Genomic DNA, 19918 nt, shown 5'->3' on the forward strand with positions numbered 1-19918 from the left:
TAAAGTAACCCCATTATATTCCACTATTAATAACATTTGAGAATTTTAAGCAGTTTCCCTTTAAGTGTTCCTTAGAAAAGCCTTGGACATAGCAATTCCTTGTCATCTTTCTATCTAATCAAGCTACTTGTATGTTACCTAGGTAACCTAAATCTTTAGTTTATGCTTAATTAAACTAATTTTCTTTGTCCTCTATATAACTCTTAGTGTCATTGAATAACTTCAATAAAGTTAGCCACTTGAAAAAAAACATTTGGCAACTTTTTAAAAATCTTTTTATATCTAGTATTTATTGAATTCAAAGGCTTTAGGGTAGAGATTGTATAAAGATGCAAAATAATTACACCATATTGTTAGAGTCTTAGCCTTAAAGTATTGTTAAATGGTACATGTTTAAGTGGATCTTTACTGTTTTCTGGACAGTACTTTAAGCATCGGCTAGTTGAAAAGAAGGCATCTCATCCCATGATTCTTAAGGTATCTTTAGTACCTCCATTCCTAAAGGATAATTATTTCTTCACATCACTAAGGTAACTTGGGTAGGCTGATAAGCTGGTGAGTTTTTCTTTTTTTCCCTTCTCTTCCTTTTTTACTTTGAATGTAGTGTTAAGAATGTCTTGAAAGAAGAGTAATACTAGTAAGGTAGAAAAGGAAGGTGAAAAACCAGGTGAACAGGTTTTTGAAACCAATCATGGTGATGGAAATTTACTGGCTCTACGGAAAAAAATTCTGCAACTGCTAATTATATCAGCTCTTTCATTGTTGAATCAGAGATCTTAGGATTCATATTGCATGAATGAGTTTAAGATAATGAAAATTTTCTAAAAGAATTGCAGCTGTTATATTGATATTTCCTGTCTGTGTTATTAATAGCCTTAAAAGTAGTATGAGCCAAAATACTCCTGTATAGAGTATTTACGGTGTATGTTTGTGCTTCATAAATGGCTTTACAGTATACTCTAATGAGAAGAACATGAATTTGGAGCTTGTGGGGCTTCGGATTTTAATTCTGGCTCTATCCCATCAGTCACTGGGCCAAATCACTTCATGTTTCTGAGACTGTCCCCTCAGTTAACTTTCCTTCAGGTGAAGATTATATAAACTTTCTGCCCTAGTGCCTCATTTTCAGTAGGCATTTTACCAATGTCAGTTTTCTATAAAGTATAGGTATTTGAGTAATACTCTAAAGATTCTAAAGGAACTTCTTAGTTGATGTCTTCATACACTTTTATAGCGAGCTTCATAACCTCAAAGTAGAATGTTTTTTTTTTTTTTTAAGTAAAATGTTTTAAAAGTAGGTACTTGAATAGCAATTGATGGCTCTCAATTTCCATGTCAGTTTAATGGGGAAGGAAGGAAATTTATTTGCAAGCAACATGAGTATTTTATTTGCGAGCTACAGACAAAAATACAAGAAATAATAAGCATTCAGCAAATTTTCTGGATCTAAGATCAGGCAGAAATTGGTAACATTACTGTTTCAGCAATATTGGGTTAATAAAAATTTCAAATTAAATCTTTTTTTATACAGTTACAAAGCCTTCCACTTAATAGTAGAATAAACTAATGAGATATGCAGAACACTTAAGGAAAAAATACATTAGGATATAAAGGCCATGAAAGACGACATAAGTAAGAAGATGAGCTGGGTTCGTGGAGTGAAAAAAATACCGTCAAGTTACCAGTTTTCTCTGAAGTAATCTATATATTTAATGTAATTCCAGTAAAAATCACAAGTTTTTGGGGGGTAACAAAGAGATTCTAATGTTGGTAATGAAGGTAGTTTTTGTCCAAAAGTAGTCATAACATATGACAAGGAAGATCTTGTGTTATCACATACCCAAACTTTATTCAATAGGAGAATGTGGTGTTAATTGGTACAGGGATAGACAAATAGATCACTGGATTAAAATAGAGATCCCAGAGATAGAATTATGCTTATGAACAGTTGGATTATAATATATAGCCATTTAAATAGACCTATTTGTAAAACCAGCCAAATTATTTTTTAGAGGAACTCCGTCAGGTTAAACAAAAGACATACCTTCATCTTGTAAGTGTAATAATTGACAAAGTATGCTAGAATTAGATACATGATTAAAGGGACGCCTGGGTGGCTCAGCGGTTTAACGCCTGCCTTCCTCCCAGGGCATGATCCTGGAGTTCCTGGGTCGAGTCCCACATCGGGCTCTCTGCTTGGAGCCTGCTTCTCCCTCTGCCTGTGTCTCTGCCTCTCTCTGTGTGTGTGTGTCTCTCATGAATAAATAAATAAAATCTTAAAAAAAAAAAAAAAAAAAACATGATTAAAGGTGTGGAATACACCTGTGCTCTGTCATAAATTGTCCTTGGCACTCCTATATCAGAATTAGGGTAACTGTTCAGAGTATAGCATTTCTTAGTGTTGTATGAAAGCTGTGTGCAGTACAGCTCTTTAATTCATGCTTGTAGAGGACAAATTTGTGAAAGATTACATTGGGCTTTTTTGTTGTTTTAATAGTCTTCTATTAAATAGTCTGTAGTCTTCTCGTATATATGTATGTTAAAATACCTTTTTAGGGAGTAACACAAAATATTTAATGAACATCTACAATATGTGCAGTCCCTGCACTTAGGAGTTTGCATTTCTGTGGGATGAGCGTGAGGAGAGAGAGACCCAAAAATAACCAACCATGCCATGATAATGATCATACCTGAGTTTTAATGAAATAATGAAATGGGGAATTGGAGGATTCTGACTATGGAGTTTGAGGTACACTTCATGGTCTTTCTTTCTGAAAATTGAGTGTTGTTTTTTTTAAGATTTCATTTATTTGAGAGAGAGGATGAGAGAGCACAAGCAGGGAGAGCGGGAGAGAAGCAGGCTTCCCACTGAGTAGGGAGCCCATTGATGGGGCTTGATCCCAGAACCCTGGGATCATGACCTGAGCCAAAGGCAGACACTTAACTGAACCACCCAGGCGCCCTGAGAGAAGATCATTTTAGGCAAAGGAAATGAATATGCTGAGCCAGGACAGAAATTTATGATCCTTGACATGACTGAGAGTGGATGGGCTTTGAAATCAGACTATCTGAGCCAAATCCTGGTTCCCTATACTACTTGCCATTTGTCAGTAGGCAAACAGTCTCTGGATACTTAAGTTTCTTCATCTTTAATCTGAAGATAATACTGTACCTTCAAAGGATTAAGGTTTTTAATTTTTTTATGTTGAAATGTAATATATATAAAAAGAACTGCATAGGGATCCCTAGGTGGCTTAGTGGTTTGGCACCTCCCTTCGGCCCAGGACGTGGTCCTGGAGTCCCGGGATTGAGTCCCTCATAGGGCTCCTTGCGTGGAGCCTGCTTTCTCCCCCTGCCTATGTCTCTGCCTCTCTCTCCTTGTGTCTCTCATGAATAAATAAATACAATCTTTGAAAAAGGAGGGGGGAAATCAGCATTGGTAGTATAAATCTAGGTATCAATTCATATGGTAGTGATCCTCCCCCACCAATTATAGCTGTTGAGTATGGACAAAACCAGAAAAAAGTACAGTGTCTGGCATACGTCATTTAGTAAACATCTTTGAATGAATGAAAGAAAAAAAATAGAGCCATGGTTGCAAACTTGGGGAACATCTGTGTTTCAGGTAGGGTCAGGTAAGAAATACAGGGTAGGTGGAGAGCTGTGAGATGTAATGTCATAAAAACCACAGGAAGAGAGGTAGTAATCAATGTTAGGGCTTTGGAGAGACTAGATTAAGGACTCGATAGTTACCAAATTATTGATGTAATTTTAATGGGTGGCCATTCTAGGAAAACGAAAAATCTAATTATTAGGAACTACAGAAAGACTAGCATGAAATTTTGCTTAAAATAAGTTTTGTGGTCTCCAGTAGGGCATGCACAGCATCCATATAGGGAAAGGCCTTCTCACTTCTCCAGCCTCACTGTGGGGTAGATAGGGTTAACTTCACTCCCTGTGTCATAGATAGATCCTTGCTAGAAACCTGCTTTTCTGCCCACATACCTTGGTACTGGGGGCTCAAAAAAATTTTTTTGTGATCTAATTTCGTATTCAAATAAATTCTTGAGGGCCCTAGAGATCAAAGGGGCTTAACGTATTGGGAAGTACTGTTTTTGAAGATCAATTAAATGAAAATAAAATATTAATTCTCGGGGATCCATGGGTGGCTCAGTGGTTTGGCGCCTGCCTTCAGCCTAGAGTGTGATCCTGGAGTCCTGGGATCGAGTCCCACGTCAGGCTCCCTGCTTCTCCCTCTGCCTGTGTCTCTGCCTCTGTGTGTGTGTGTCTCATGAATAAATAAAATCTTTTAAAAATATATATATATATTCTTTTTTTTATTTCTGGGAAAATACTATAAAATACATTGATATGGTAGCTTTAAATGGGAATGTTTTCGAAAAGAAATTTGAAGAACTCTAATACTTTTGATAGGAAAAACAATACAAAAGCCTTTTAAACAATAACCATATAGATGAGGGCAAAGAATGCTGTGATTTATGAAGATGGCTTTATAGCTTCTCTCACTCTCCCAAGTCCTACCCATCCCAAACCATTTTTTACTATAAACAGACTGCTCTTCATAAAATGTGAATTCAGCTCAGCACTCTTGTGCTTAAAATCTTCATTGGCTATCCATTACTTTCAGAATATCTGGTTATCCTAACTTTAAGAAATTCAGAACCTTATTTTACACATTTATAATTCCTTATTCACATTTATAAAATCAAAAAACTTCTGAAAATATTCCCGGAAAGTTTGTAAAACGTTTGACAATAAAAACTGACCTTAAGTGCCTGGAGGCTATTTTTAGTTTTGTTTTGTTTTTCATCTCCTTTAGTGTGTGGGTATCATATCTTTAGCTGGAAAATTTTTTCTTGAGTTTAGAAAATTATGGGGCACTTTGGTTTAATTACCTTATGGTATCTATTAGCTTTTATTGTACCCTGTAGTTGGTGAATTTCTTTTTTGAGCAGTTTTATTTACAAAATAGTTAAAAGGATTGACATTTCATAACCTCTTTCTTAGAGGTCTTCCAAAGAAAACCTTATTTTCAAAAGTGTTAATAAAATTCATTTTTTCCTCCAGTTACTGTATGGATCCATTGGATCCTTTTTATAAGTCTAAGATTTACCATATGATAATTGGAAAATGGGTTTTATTTTTCCCAGTCTTGAAACATTTTGCTATTTCATTATCTTAGGAATTATGTCCTCTTGTAACTTATTGCCAACTACCCTGAAAAAGACTAATACGATAGAAAAATGGAGGAATGTTGGAATCAGAAGGATGATACAATAGTGAAATAATTGGAAGACATTGCATTGCCCAAATTTTTGCATCTTTAAAGATAGTATGAAAGAAAGAAGAGGCACACACTACCTTTATAGTTAGCTTTTAGCTTTTTCCTTCAACACACTTGATTCCAAGTTGTTCATACTCTGTCCGTGTTGGCAAAAAAGAAAACACAGGAAGATGTTTGACAATTAGTAAGTAACATGAACGCAAAAAACAGCATCACTCTAGACTAATGTAGAGTTTTTTTGTTTTTGTTTTTATTTATTTATTTATTCATGAGACACAGAGAGAGAGGCAGAGACACAGGCAGAGGGAGAAGCAGGCTCCATGCAGGGAGCCTGATTTGAGACTTAATCCCAGGTCTCCAGGATCACGCCCTGGGCTGAAGGCGGCGCTAAACCGCTGAACCACTAGCCTGCCTGTGAAATTGATTATAAAAGCAAAATCTCAGACTAAAAATCTTCAGATACAGTGTCCTCTGTGAATTTTTTTTTTTTTAACTCAGGAATCAGTGAGTGAAAGATAAAGTTTTTCTAATGATAAAGTAAATATGGTATTTTTATCCAGCCAACAAGAATGACTTTATTATGTAATATTCTGTGACAAGATCTCAAACATCTCAATTTGCTAAAAGTGTGTGTAGCAGCATTCTTTCATCTTTTGCGATGTTTATGCACCAAAATTTACTTCATACAGTTCGTTAGTAGACAGATGCTGAAGGCATGTATGTATTCAAAGATAATTTGGGAAGAAATAGATGGTATAGAAAGGAAAAGATTGATCATTCCAAATTTTTTTATTTTTATTTTTATTTTTTTAAAGATTTATTTATTTATTCATTCATGAGAGAAAGAGAGAAGACACAGGCAGAGGGAGAAACAGGCTCCATGCAGGGAGCCTGATGTGAGACTCAATCCCAGAACTCCAGGACCACGCCCTGAGCCAAAGGCAGATGCTCAACCACTGAGCACCCAGGGATCCCTGTTCAGTTTTTAGAAGAAAGTTAAGTTTCTACTAAAATTCTATGATAGTTACTATTTTGATAGCATTGTAAAGGTTAATGGGAGCATGGCATATAATAGCAAGTGTACAGAATAAAGATGGTTTGTCTTTGGGGTGATTCTATTAGGAAGTTTAATTTTGCATTGTTTTCAGCATAATAAAATATTAAATGTAATTTAAAGAAAAATATTTCAGAGATCGCCTGGGTGGCTCAGTCGTTTAAGCATCTGCCTTGGGGTCAGGTCATGATCCCAGAGTCCCAAGATTGAGCCCTGAGTTGGGCTCCCTGCTCGTTGGGGAGTCTGCTACTCCCTCTACCCCTCACCCCACTCTTGCTCTCCTGCTCTCAAATAAATAAACAAAATATTTTTTAAAAAAGATAAAAATCTGTCAGTAATTTGGTAGACACATAAAATTCCATAATTTGACCTGGAAAACAGAAAAGTCTAACAATTTGAACATTCAGTTGAACTAATGAAAAGATCACATTGTATTTTGTATGCCATGAAAAAGGAAAGTCTCTTGTCTATAAATTACTTTGCCATTTTATCCAAAATTGGAAATGATGCACACACACAGAATGTTTCCCAGGAGAGAAGAAACATTCAGTAATGTGGGTGACAGAAGTCATCTACATTTTCTTGATGGTGACTTTTTCTCATTCCTTCTATAGGTCCGAAGTTAAACATTGTTTGTTTTATAGTAGTTCCTCTAGAAACTTAGCATGAGTATATCAGTCTAAAGTTAATCCATTATCTTTTCCTTCCTAAATAATACAAACACTTAACATACTTTAACCTTGATCAATCTTAATTCTGATTTTTGTGCTATTATACAATATTTAGAATTTTCTTAACCCCACAACCAGTCATTGTTGGTTAAATAACACCGTTATTTTATATATAGTCAGTGATTACTTATTTTCTTTTTAAAGATTTATTTATTCATGAGAGACAGAGAGAGAGGCAGAGACATAGGCAGAGGGAGAAGCAGGCTCTCCATTGGGAGTCTGATGCAGGACTCAATCCTGGAACTCTGGGATCACACCCTGAGCCAAAGACAGACGTTCAGTCGCTGAGCCACACAGGTGTCCCGTCAGCAATTACTTAAATTTACCTTCATATTTACCACTTTTTATTTTATCTACTTTTTTTTACTAAAGATTTTTATTTATTTATTCATGAGAGACGCAGAGAGAAAGAAAGGCAGAGACACAGGCAGAGGGAGAAGCAGGCTCCATGCAGGGAGCCCGATGTGGGACTCCATCCCAGGTCTCCAGGATCACACCCTGCGCTGAAGGCGGTGCTAAACCACTGAGCCACCCGGCTGCCCTATTTACCACTTTTTAAATATAACATTTATTCATCCTGAGTCATTTTCATCCTTCCTAAAGGAAATCTTTAAAAATGTCTTTTAATATGGGTCTACTGGTAACAGTTCTGGTTTTTGTTTTAATCTTACCGTCCTGATTCTTGAGAAGTCACACTTAGTATAGAGACTTTTTTTTTTCCTTCAGTGCATCTTTGTCTTCTTTGGGGCTCTCAAGTCTGAGAGTTGCTGTCTTTCATTAATTTGGGGAAATCTCAGACATTGTTTTAGATGTTTGTATTTCTCCATTTATAATTCTACTTAGATGTAACTTACCACTTTTTATTCTCCCTTCCTAATCTTTTAACCTCTAATATTTTTCATCTCTTTGTGTACATTCTAATTGTGGAGATCCTTCTCTAGTTCACTAATTTTTTGTCAGCCATGTCTAATCAGTTATGTAATGGCCTTTATAAGTTTCTGATTATTTTTATATACGGTATTTCATTTCTGGAAGTTGTGATCTTTTAAGACTTCATCTGGTTGTTTTTGATCAACCTCTTAGTCGCTGTCTCAGTTTTGATAGTCCCTTTACCCGTTTTTTGTTTGTTTGTTTTTGTTTTGTTTTAATTTTTTTTTTTTTTTTTTTTTTTTTTTTTTTTATGATAGTCGCACAGAGAGAGAGAGAGGCAGAGGGAGAAGCAGGCTCCATGCACTGGGAGCCTGACGTGGGACTCGATCCGGGTCTCCAGGACCGCGCCCTGGGCCAAAGGCAGGGGCTAAACCACTGCGCCACCCAGGGATCCTGTTTGTTTGTTTGTTTGTTTGTTTGTTTAAGTAGGTTCCACGCCCAGCTTAGAGCCCAATGCGAGGTTAAACTCAAAACCCTGAGATCAAGACCTGAGCTAAGGAGCACCTACCTGAGTGACTCAGTTAAGCATCTGACTCCTAGTTTCAGCTCAGGTCATTATCTCAGGGTTCTGAGATTGAGCCCAACATGGGTTCCGTGCTGAGGAGTCCTGCTTGAGATCCTTTTCCTCTGCCCTTCATCCCTCCTTTCCTTCCTACTTTTCTCCCCCTCCCCCCCAATCAATCAATCAATCAATTCTTAAAAAAAAAAAAAAAAAAGACCTGAACTGAGATCAAGAGTCAGACGTTTAGGGATCCCTGGGTGGCCCAGCGGTTTGGCGCCTGCCTTTGGCCCAGGGCGTGATCCTGGAGACCCGGGATCGAATCCCACGTCGGGCTCCCGGTGCATGGAGCCTGCTTCTCCCTCTGCCTCTCTCTCTCTCTCTCTGTGACTATCATAAATAAATAAAAATTAAAAAAAAAAAAAAGAGTCAGACGTTTAATGTTCTGAGCCATCCAGGCGCCCTGCCCCTATTTACTTTTTTAAGTGTACTTATTTTATATTTTTTGTCCAATAATTCTAATACATTCTTTTCAAATTTTTTTTCCTGCAAACTCTGGCTTCTAGTAACTTGTTTCCTTATGGGATTTGTTGTGATGTTTTTATTGGGATCATCTTGTTTCTTAGAACATTGTAGCATTTTAAGGAAAATGTGTTTTGCGGCATCTGAAAGCATTATCAGCTCAGAGAGATATTAAACTAACTTCTTAACTTGGAATTTTCCTAGTCAGATAAGGTGAATTCTAGAGCCCAAACCTAAGGGTAGGCTGACTTTTGTTGTAAAGAATTGTGCGGGGCACCTCAGTCGCTCAGTAGGTTAAGCATCCAATTCTTGATTTTGGATCAAGTCCTCTCTCAGGGTCATGAGATGGAACCCCCTGTTGGGCTCCACACTAGGTGTAGAGCCCACTTAGGATTTTCTCTCTCCATCTCCCCCACCCATGCCTGCACACGTGCTCTCTTGCTCAAAAAAAAAAGAAAAGAAAAAGAAAGAATTATTAGGGGAAACGTCTTTCCCCTTTACTCCTAGCTAAGGCTAAGCTAGGAAAGTTTCTTTTACAGTTTTTCCTTAAAGAGGGAAATGGCCTTTTTTCTAATTCACCTTCTGTGTTAGTTTCTTGTGGGAGTTTCAGAGTTCTAGGCCATTGCTTCCCAATGTCTTTCATGTCTGCTAACACAGAAAAATATGTATTGACCAGCACACTAGATAAAGGGGGAGATTTGGAGCCCTGGATAAGTGTATTACAGTTGTAGGCATCAGATCTGGGGCTCCGACCATGTGCACTACTCATTTTTCCTGAGAACTGTTACCCTGTTACAGAATAGAAGGAAATTTTTTGTTTAAAGGTACAATTTAAAGAGCAGGAAAATGAATGATGAATATTATTATAGACTCAAAAGTAATGCTCTATATCATAAAACGGTAGTTCTGGAAGCTTATGGTTTGGGGACTACTGAAGACCCCCCAGAGCTTTTGTTTATGTGGGTTATATTAATATTTACTGTCTTCAAATTTTTAAAAATATGTATTAAATCATTTAAAAATAAGATTACTATATGTTAAGCCTAAATTTCTTTTTGTAACTCTAAAAAATAACTATATTCCTATCTTCCAAAAGTAATGAGACAAGAAGCATTGTTTTACATCTTTACAAAGATTTTTATAAATCTTCTTAATATAATATCTCAAAGTGGTTCTTGATCTGCTTCTGCATTCAGTCTGTTGCAATAAATTGTTGGGATTAAATTATATGAAGGCAATCTGTAATTGAAAAAGGGATAGCCTCCTGGAGCCTAGCAGTTGGATCACATTTTGAAAATCACACACGCACACACACAAAAACACATTTTGAAAAACACAAATGTTTTTTCCCTTGTTATCAGATGCCACTTATATGGACAAGCCATTGGTACACATAGTTGTTGGGGTTTTTTTGTTTTCTTTTTTAAGATTTTATTTATTTATTCATGAGAGACACAGAGAGAAAGGAAGAGACATAGAGAGAGAAGTAGGCTCCATGCAGGGAGCCCGATGTGGAACTCAGTCCCGGGACTCCAGGATCATGCCTTGGGCCAAAGGTAGATGCTTAACTGCTGAGCCACCCAGGCATCCCCACGTAGTTGTTTTAATGCCTGATTGTGTAATGTAAAGCCAGGTCATATTAAGGGAATTTGAAAGCATTAAAAATGGGCTTAGAGTTGAGTAGAAGTTAGGCTAGAGACCAATAATGTAGAAATTAGAATTGACTTGTATTAATTAGAAAGGAGTATTCTAAATTTGTGATTGGTCATTCAGCTTGCCAGTTTGAAAATTTTGTTCCAATACTTTTATGCTCCTCCCCTCCCCCAGGGGTAAGGGAGATATTAATTACATAATGTAATTAAAAATAGTATAGAATAGCCTTTTTTTTTTTTTTAAGATTTTAATTATTTATTTATTTTAGCAAGCAAGTGTGCGTGTGCAAGCAAAGTTGGGGAGGAAAGGAAGAGTATCTCAAGCCAACTCTGCACTGAGTGTGAAGCCTGATGTGGGGCTCAGTCTCACCATCCTTATGAGATCATGAACTGAGCCAAAACCAAGAAGAGTCAGACACTTAACCATTCAGGCACTCATAGAAGGTCTTTTAATGAAAACAACGTTCCCTTGTTTTCCTAATCCCTTCTCCCCAATTCCACCTTGTAGAGACCCCCACCTTTAATACATTCTGGTTTTATTTCTAACTCTGTATCATTAAATAATGCTTTTCTGTGTCTTAATTTATTGACTTTTTATGCATTAGATTTTGATTTCCTACAATCACAGTTAAGATTTAGTACATACCCTCTCATGCTTCTCATTTCTCCTTAAAATTCAGTGATATGGCTATTTCTCTTACTTTTACACACTCCATTTCCAGTATAGGTAGTCAGTTTCTCAGTATATTTTAGGAAAAGAATCTTCAAACTCTGGTGCTTTACCTTCCCTCTTTCCCCACTTCATCACCCAAATTCGCTATCGTTGTACTTGTGATTAACATTTACGTTATATTCTGTAATCATAGTTTATCTTCTGTAATTTAGGTTGATACTAAAACTTTAAAGCAGAAACTTTTATTATTGTGACTGTAATAGTACTGTGGAGCCAAGTGGTGGTGGTGGTTTGTGATTATCATTCCTAACGTATGTCATTTTTATAACCTTGTGCCACTCAATAAAAGAATCTTCCTTGGTTCAAGTTCAAATGGATGTTTGCTTTTTTTTATGCCCTACTAATTGCTCGACTGTGGTGTCTTTTACCAGGATCATGCGTTTCTTCAGCAATGTCATCTTTGCTAAAGTCTTTCGTTCTCTTTTTGCCCCAAAATTTTTTTGGTGCCTTGATTGTATCTTAATATATTTCCAGGTTCCTGGTCTACTGTCTATTGTCCAGTCCTTTATTTTCCTGGACATGGCTCTCCTGGAGGCTTCTGTCCTTTTTTTTTTTTTTTACTACTTCTAATCCAAGCTCATTGCCTCTTTTGGCCTGCTGCACAGCTGCTGACCTGGGCTCTTCTCCCTCCTGGGTTTGGATCCACTATTTATAGGATCCCATGATTTCTTTCTTGGTTTATTTTTTGTTAAAGTACATCTTCATATCACTTCCAAAGAAAAGGTATATAGAAGGTAAACTCTTTTCGGTTCTTGAATGTCAAAAGAAAAAAAAAAACTATTCTGTCTTAATGGTTTAGCTAGATAGAGAACTCTATTAATATTCATTTTCTCTTGAATTTTTAAGATAAACTACTGCTTCCTAGCCACTCGTGTTATTAGTAAAAGCCTGAGTTTTGTTTAGTTTGTATGCAGGTGACTTATTTTTCTTCTCCGGAGACTTGAAGGATGTATATATTTTTTAACCTTGAGATGTTAATGAAATGCTATGTCTCCTGGTGTTCTTTCATTCTGTTTTGTGCTCTATAGGCCCTTTAAATTTGAAAATATGTGCCTCCCTTCCAAAGTGGGAAATATTTTTTTCTTTTATTTGCTTCTTTCTTTCTTTCTTTCTTTTTCTCTCTTTCTTTCCCTTTCTTTTCTTTTTCTTTTCTTTTCTTTTCTTTTCTTTTTCTTTTCTTTTTTCTTTTTCTTTTTCTTTCCTTTTTTTTTTCCAGAATTCTTTCTAGTTGGATATTGGACTTCCTAGATTTATTTTCTCTTATAGTCTCCATATCCTGATCTTGTCTATATCCCTTAGCTTTATTTTCTAACTAGTGTTAAGTTCTTATTTTATGGATACAAATTAGAGTTTGTGAAAATTCTTATTTGTTGCCTTGATATCCATTTTCTGCAGGATCATTCCTGTTTCTTTTGCAGTTTATAGTAGGCTTTCTTCGACTGTCTGGTGATTTGGGTCAGGTGTCTATTTTGGTAAGGATTCTGGCTTGTTTCACTTTCTGGTAAGCAAGGAAAGAGCTGGCCATTAACCTCCAGGTTAAGTCCAAAAATATAAGTGTTACTACTTTTTAATATTAATAACTCCATAAATACTTTCTTTTCCTTTTTCTCCCTCCAAGAGAAATGCCCTTCCATTTTATGTATGATTCTTGAAGTATTTCTTAACCTTGCTCATTCATATTTTTATGTTTTGTGATTTATTATTTTATTTTTCCTGGCTTAAAACTGAAGTTTATTAAATTTAACTTATTCACAAAAGATATTATTTAAATAGAAGCTTGTTTTCTACTGGATGAAAATGAAAGACTTTACATATTTCACAAATATGTTTTTATGGCACAAGATTTGGGCTTTTATTTACTTACCCTGTCTTATTTTAAAAATCATTAATGACCTTTAAGTTTTAAATTTTATGTAGGGATATAATTTAATACCTTTTATTCTAACACTACAAACTAGGCAAAAACCATGGTTTAAAAATTTCAACCCAAGACTCATTTTGCTTAAATTAATTTGAACTTGATGTGACCTGTATTTTTAAAAATTTACTTAACTTTTTAGATTTAGCCACTAGATATTTATTGAATTGGTGTAGTCCAGGCTGGTCATATACATCACATAAAAGGCAGTAATTTTTCTAAGGATATTTCAGATTGAAAGAGAATTTCCCAGATGGGTTTAAGATAACAGACCAGAGAATCTATATTCTGAACAGCAGACCACTACCCTACCACTTAACCCCATGGAATTGGAACTAAATCATTATTCTTTTGTTTAAGATTCCATCCATTATTTGAGGGAGAGAGCAGGTTTGGGGGGGGGGGGTGCAGAGGGAGAGAGAGAAACATACCGGATCCCAGGACCCCAAATCAGAACCTAAGCCAAAAGCAGATGCATAAACCAGCTGAGCCACCCAGGCGCCCCTAGATCATTATTCTTCATGATGCTTTTGGTAGAGGATATGGTTCTAGCTGTAATCTGGCTATACAGAGCAGAGTTAGGTTAGGCAGCCCTAGGCATATGGTAATGGCTAAGGGTACTGGCATGGTGTTATATGGTTCCTGGGAAGGGAGATAATAATAAGATTCATCGTTCAAACTGAGACACATAGGTGTGAGAGTGTACTGTTAATAATTATGGGGAAGGGGATCCCTGGGTGGCGCAGCGGTTTAGTGCCTGCCTTTGGCCCAGGGCGCGATCCTGGAGACCCAGGATCGAATCCCATGTCGGGCTCCCGGTGCATGGAGCCTGCTTCTCCCTCTGCCTATGTCTCTGCCTCTCTCTCTCTCTGTGACTATCATAAAAAAAAAAAAAAAAAATTATGGGGAGGCATTAGGCTTAAACCAGAGCATATTGTCATCCCTTTTTAGTCACATGGGCTTTTAAGGATCAGAGACAGTATAAGTCAAATTGCTTGCCTAGTTGACTTGACATTCCTATTCTGTTCCCTATCTTGTTTCTACTCTGCTTTTTGTCCTGTAGGACAAATTTTGGAGACCAAGATGTGTGAACAAATAATAAAGAACAATGGGATGAATGGAAACTGTATAGGAATCCAAGATTATCTAAATTTTTATATAACCAAACTCCTTTTATGCAGTGTAGTCTGAATGTGTGAAATTTTATCAGTAAATGTTAAATACAAGTTTCACAGAACTGGTGTATTTATATTTTAAATATAATTCTTTCAGTCCTAGGAGTTTTGAAGAAATACAATATGTTATTAGCATTTTTTTCTTAAGGATATGGAATTATCCATAGAATATGTCAATCCCAAACCAATTTTTCCACTATTAACGATTTAAATTTCCCTTTCCCTATCTTTTAATTGTCATATATATAGAAAATATTAGCTACTTTTAATATCAAAATGTGGAAAACCTCATCCAAATATAAATTATAAGAGTTTCTTTGGACTTTGTTCTAAGTTTTTGTTTTTTTTTCTTTTTCATATTGGGCTGAAATCTGCCACCCTTCCATCCATTGGTTCTAGTTCTGTTCTCTGGAGCAGCATGGAGTAAGTCTCTTCTATTAGAAGGCAGCTCTCATATCTTCCCCAATCACCTCTTCTAGACTGAATGTTCCCAGGTCCTCCACTTTTTATGTGAGATACTACTCATACTTATAAGCTTCATATTGATTCCCTTTGAATACATTATAATTATCAGTGTTTTCCCTAATAGAGTTAAAATGTGATGGCCCCAAATTTTAATTTTATGCCATAATTGTATGGTGTTGTGCACAGCAATGAAGAATATCCTGTACTATAACCCATGAATCAGACACTACTAGAGCAGCTTCAGCTTATGTCAGGTATTTTTTTCTTAGCTATTCTTAACTGTTGGCTCATATTAAGACTTAAGGTCATCTAAAACCTGTCAGCTAAATAACGGTTGGGGCTCTCCTTTTTTTAGAAGGCATTTCTGCCTTAGTAATAAAGCTTTAGCAAGTGTAATTGTGAATGTTTTAGGGAACCTACAACAAATACACTTGAATGTGCTTAACATCTGTAAGCCTTGGTTTTATGTGACATAGACTCTCAATTTTACAGTTAAAATTTAAAAAGTTAAACATTACTCTGAGAACTTTAGCTGGAAATTTGATTTACAGTTTTGGAAAATGTTTTTGGCTCTTTGAGTTGTAAATGGTTAATGATTGCAAAGCATCTCACTTAGGTCTCCTTTTGCAACATGTACTACATTTTTAAGAAAAAAAATGTGTATAATGAAATGCTGCCTGTAACTTGCTTGGGTAATTATCTAAAATAATAGATAGTTCATTGTAGGTTTTGTGCCCTAGAGCAAGATTTCTCAACCTCAGCACCATTGACATTCTTTGGATAATTCTTTGTTGTGGGTAGCTGTCCTGTGCACTGTAGGATATGTAACAGCATCACTGGCTTCTACCCACTAGATGCCAGTAGCACATATCACTAACACCTCCTCTGCAGTTTGACCATCAAAAATATCTCTAGACATGGCCAAATGTTCCTGGAGGGCAAAATCTTCCCCAGTTGAGAACTACTGCCCTAGAGTATCAGAAGTATTTAAGTCAACTGGGTAATAGTTTTTACTTTAAATGTTTTCTATAATTGGAGTTAGAGCTCAGTATTTTTAGAATTATTTCTTTGTAGAGATGTTTTTTAAACTGTAGAAGATATAAAGAACCTTACGAGCAACAAATAGTTTTTTAAGTTCCTAGTTTCATCAAGTTTTCTTCCTAATACTGCTTTTTATCCCAGTTTGTCATCCCTGCTTTGTGATATGGTCCATAATCTTAATTAAGCATAGTATGTGTGACTGTTTAATGTATTAAGATTAAAGATTAAAAATCATACAACAGTAATAAATATGGTATTGACTAGGCTTACTGAGTTCAGATACTTGGTGTTTTGTAGTCTGTGATTAAATTTCTTGAAAATGTGCTTTTTATTTTATTAAATTCTTAGATTTTAAAATTAAATTGTATTATGTTTATTCTTCTACTCCACAATATAGCCAGCAGCCAGCTTCCGGTGTAGCCTACTCTCATCCAACTACAGTTGCTAGCTACACTGTCCATCAGGCTCCAGTAGCTGCTCACACAGTTACTGCTGCCTATGCACCAGCAGCCGCCACAGTTGCAGTTGCCAGGCCTGCTCCAGTAGCTGTTGCAGCTGCTGCAACAGCTGCTGCTTATGGAGGCTACCCCACTGCACATACAGCAACTGACTATGGTTATACCCAGAGACAACAAGAAGCACCACCACCACCACCCCCAGCTACTACACAGAACTACCAGGTACGAAAACTCCTAGTTTCAGTAGTCTTAACACATAGGCTTCAGCAGCCCTAGTGTATGATGTAATATCCAAGCCAGTGCTTATCAGACTTGGATCTTCAAAAATATACCTCTGATGATAGAAATGAATGTGTATTCTAAGGTAATTTAGGGGCACAGTCCAAGCATTAAGTACCCTTTTAGTGAGTTTTTTATTAATAATTCTCCTGGGTCCTTTTTATATCTATGTTTACTTTAATTAAAAGTATTTTATATTACTGGTTAAATCTTTAGCCAAGGTTTTCATAAAAATGACATAGGGAAGATGCTTCTTGTTTGTACTCTGGCATTATTCTGTCTCCTGTTTTGAGAACCAAGAGCCGAAACTGTATGGGCCAAATTCATAGTGTTCTCTTGGAACTTAACAAGGGCAGAAGTTCTGTTGCCTGTACATTCTTTCCCTCAAAGTATTCTTTTTTAGTATGTGAATTTGTTTTACAAATTGCTGCTGCTCTTATTCCTGTAGTTGCTTTTGGTTCAGTTTTACTGGGGATATGAAGATCTAATTCAATTCCCCTTTATAGTACTATGATTATTGTACTGAATTACTTAAATTTGGTTCTAATCCTTTTTTTTTTTAATTTATTTATTTATCTGAGAGAATGTGCAGGAGCTGGAGGAGAGGGAGAGAATGTCAAGCATACTCCCCACTGAGGGAGGAACCTGATGCAGGGCTCAGTCTCATGACCCTGAGATCATGATCTGAGCCGAAATCAAGAGTCAGACACTTAACTAACTGAGCTACCCAGGCACCCCTGGTTCTAATCCTTTAATAACCCACTTTCTGTTTGTTTGCTTTAGGATCTTCTGAACTTTGCCTAGTTTTTCTATATTCCTTCTAAAATATATTAATTGATTTTGTTAAGTAATGAATCAACATGTGAATTATAATATTAGTATTTTCTATTAATAACTGGCAAGTTATGAGGTGCCTGGGTGGCTCAGTTGGTTAAGTCTCCGACTCTTGATTTCAGCTCAGGTTGTGATCCTTGGGGTTGTGGGATTGAGCCCCACATCAGGCTCCATGCTCAGTGGGGAGTCTGCTTGAGATTCTTTCTCTCCTTCTTCCCTTCCCCTTGAGCTGTCTCCCTAAAATAAGTAAATCTTTATATATTAGGCAAGTTACTAAACTCAGAATTCCTTTTAGGATTGTTTTCATTATGTCCAGAAACAGAATGTAATAAATTACATTGTTTTTAATAGGGTGAATGAAGCCCATCATTTTCTGGGCTCTGCCTACTTCTTCAGCCTTTCCACCTGCCTGCATACCTCCTCATCCCTCCTTACTTTGTACAGTGTCAGAATTCACCCAGCTCATCTTGATCTTCACTGCCTTGGAGATTTTTATATAGTGTTCCTTGTCCCTGGAACCTGTATTCTCCTTTCCTCTCTTCCACCCAGAAGCTCCTATTCATTATGTTAATGATAGTAGTAAATAGGGGTGCCTGGGTGGCTCAGTCGGTTAAGCATCCAACTTTTGATCTCAGCTCAGGTCTTCTTTGGGCTCTGTGCTGGGGATGGAGCCAACTTTTAAAAAGTAAGTTAATAAAAATAATAGTGGTAAATAAAGAAGAATGAAAAGAAAGCTGGAGTAAAAAAGCTTCAGACTTACAGGTGGTCTTTACTACGAAATCCATTTTTAAAGCAAAACTGCTATGAATTTCTTAATAGAATTTTTTTTTTTTTTTTAAAGATTTGAGTGAGAGAGGGCAGCCCCGGTGGCACAGCAGTTTAGCGCCGCTTGCAGCCCAGGGTGTGATCCTGTAGACTGGGGATCGAGTCCCACATCAGGCTCCTTACATGGAGCCTGCTTCTCTCTCTGCCTGTGTCTCTGCCTCTCTCTCTCTCTCTCTCTCTCTCTCTCTCTGTTTCTCATGAATAAATAAATAATCTTAAAAAAAAAGATTTGAGTGAGAGAGAGAGGGAGAGAGGCAGAATGAATCCTCAAGCCGACTCCCCACTGAGCACAGAGGGCCCCACAGGGCTAGATCCCAGGACCCTGAGTTCATAACCTGAGCCTAAATCAAGATTCTGCTGCTTAACTGACAGAGCCACCCAGGTGTCCCTTTCTTAATAGAATTTTAAAGATACGCATTATTTTTTAAAGTGTTTTAGTGATTTTTTTTTTTCTGATGTGAAAATTAAACATGCTGGGATCCCTGGGTGGCGCAGCTGTTTGGCGCCTGCCTTTGGCCCAGGGCGCGATCCTCGAGACCCGGGATCGAATCCCACGTCGGGCTCCCTGGTGCATGGAGCCTGCTTCTCCCTCTGCCTGTGTCTCTGCCTCTCTCTCTCTCTGTGACTATCGTAAATAAATAAAACAAAAATAAAAATAAATAAAAAAATAAAATTAAACATGCTGCTTGAAATGGTTTGACCTTATTTTCAAAGTTCAGAGTTGAGTGCCCTTTGTTTTGAGTCTGACTTTTATACCTAGGTCTGTAAGTTAGTTTTTCATTTTCCTTTATTACACTTTTACATAGTAGAGTTAGAGTTTTTTCCTGCCGCTTCACTTACATAGCAAGATTTTCTTTTATTCCCTTTCTTTAGGACTCCTACTCCTATGTAAGATCCACTGCTCCTGCTGTAGCATATGATAGTAAGCAGTACTACCAACAGCCCACAGCAACTGCTGCTGCTGTAGCAGCTGCTGCCCAGCCTCAGCCTTCTGTTGCTGAAACCTACTATCAGACAGGTGGGTTTTATTAGCATACACAGTTTCATTGAAAACTACTGAAATATATTGTTTGGTGTGTTTAATGAAGGTACCCTTTTGAGTCCACCTAAGCTCATTGTATTACGTTATCTAAAGAAGCAGGTTCTAGCTGTGTGCTTCTCTTCTTCTACATGCCTTTGAGTGCCCAAGAGGGAGAGAGCTATAGGGGCAAATCATAATCATGTCCTTTTCTCCCAGAAATGTATTTTATTTCTGGTCTCTGCCTTATAGTTCTCTTGCTGCTATGAAATAAGTTGTACAAAAAGAGTTGTGATAACTTCTGGCCACATCCTTATCTTCCCCAGAAGTACCCAGAACATACTGCTGACTGCCTTTGTGTAACCAGTGGAGACCTTTTGTGGGCCCATATTTTTAATTCCTCTTTCTCTGATCTGTAATGACAGTTGGTCCTGTTTCTAGCCTCTGATATTACAGTAAATATAATGGCTTAAATACGG

The 19918-nt window shown here is 36.9% G+C and overlaps 1 protein-coding gene across 4 annotated transcripts in view; it reads left to right on the top strand.

Annotated features, from left to right (window-relative positions):
* The window catches only part of ZFR (zinc finger RNA binding protein), an 86123-nt gene that overhangs the window by 3907 nt on the left and 62298 nt on the right, over positions 1-19918 (top strand). For 2 of the 4 annotated variants that reach the window (XR_013378707.1, XM_077896335.1), the window contains exons 3-5: positions 14919-14942; positions 16423-16705; positions 19295-19439. Coding sequence is in view for 3 of the 4 variants with exons in the window: in XM_077896335.1 (XP_077752461.1) it covers positions 14919-14942; positions 16423-16705; positions 19295-19439 (452 nt within the window). In the remaining variant the exon portion in view is untranslated. Of the gene's footprint in view, positions 1-14918; positions 14943-14988; positions 15030-16422; positions 16706-19294; positions 19440-19918 lie in introns of those variants that run through there. The other 2 variants (XM_077896337.1, XM_077896336.1) reach the window with 2 other exon arrangements.

The sequence above is a fragment of the Canis aureus genome, chromosome 4 (assembly GCF_053574225.1).
Source record: "Canis aureus isolate CA01 chromosome 4, VMU_Caureus_v.1.0, whole genome shotgun sequence".
Lineage (NCBI taxonomy): Eukaryota > Metazoa > Chordata > Mammalia > Carnivora > Canidae > Canis > Canis aureus.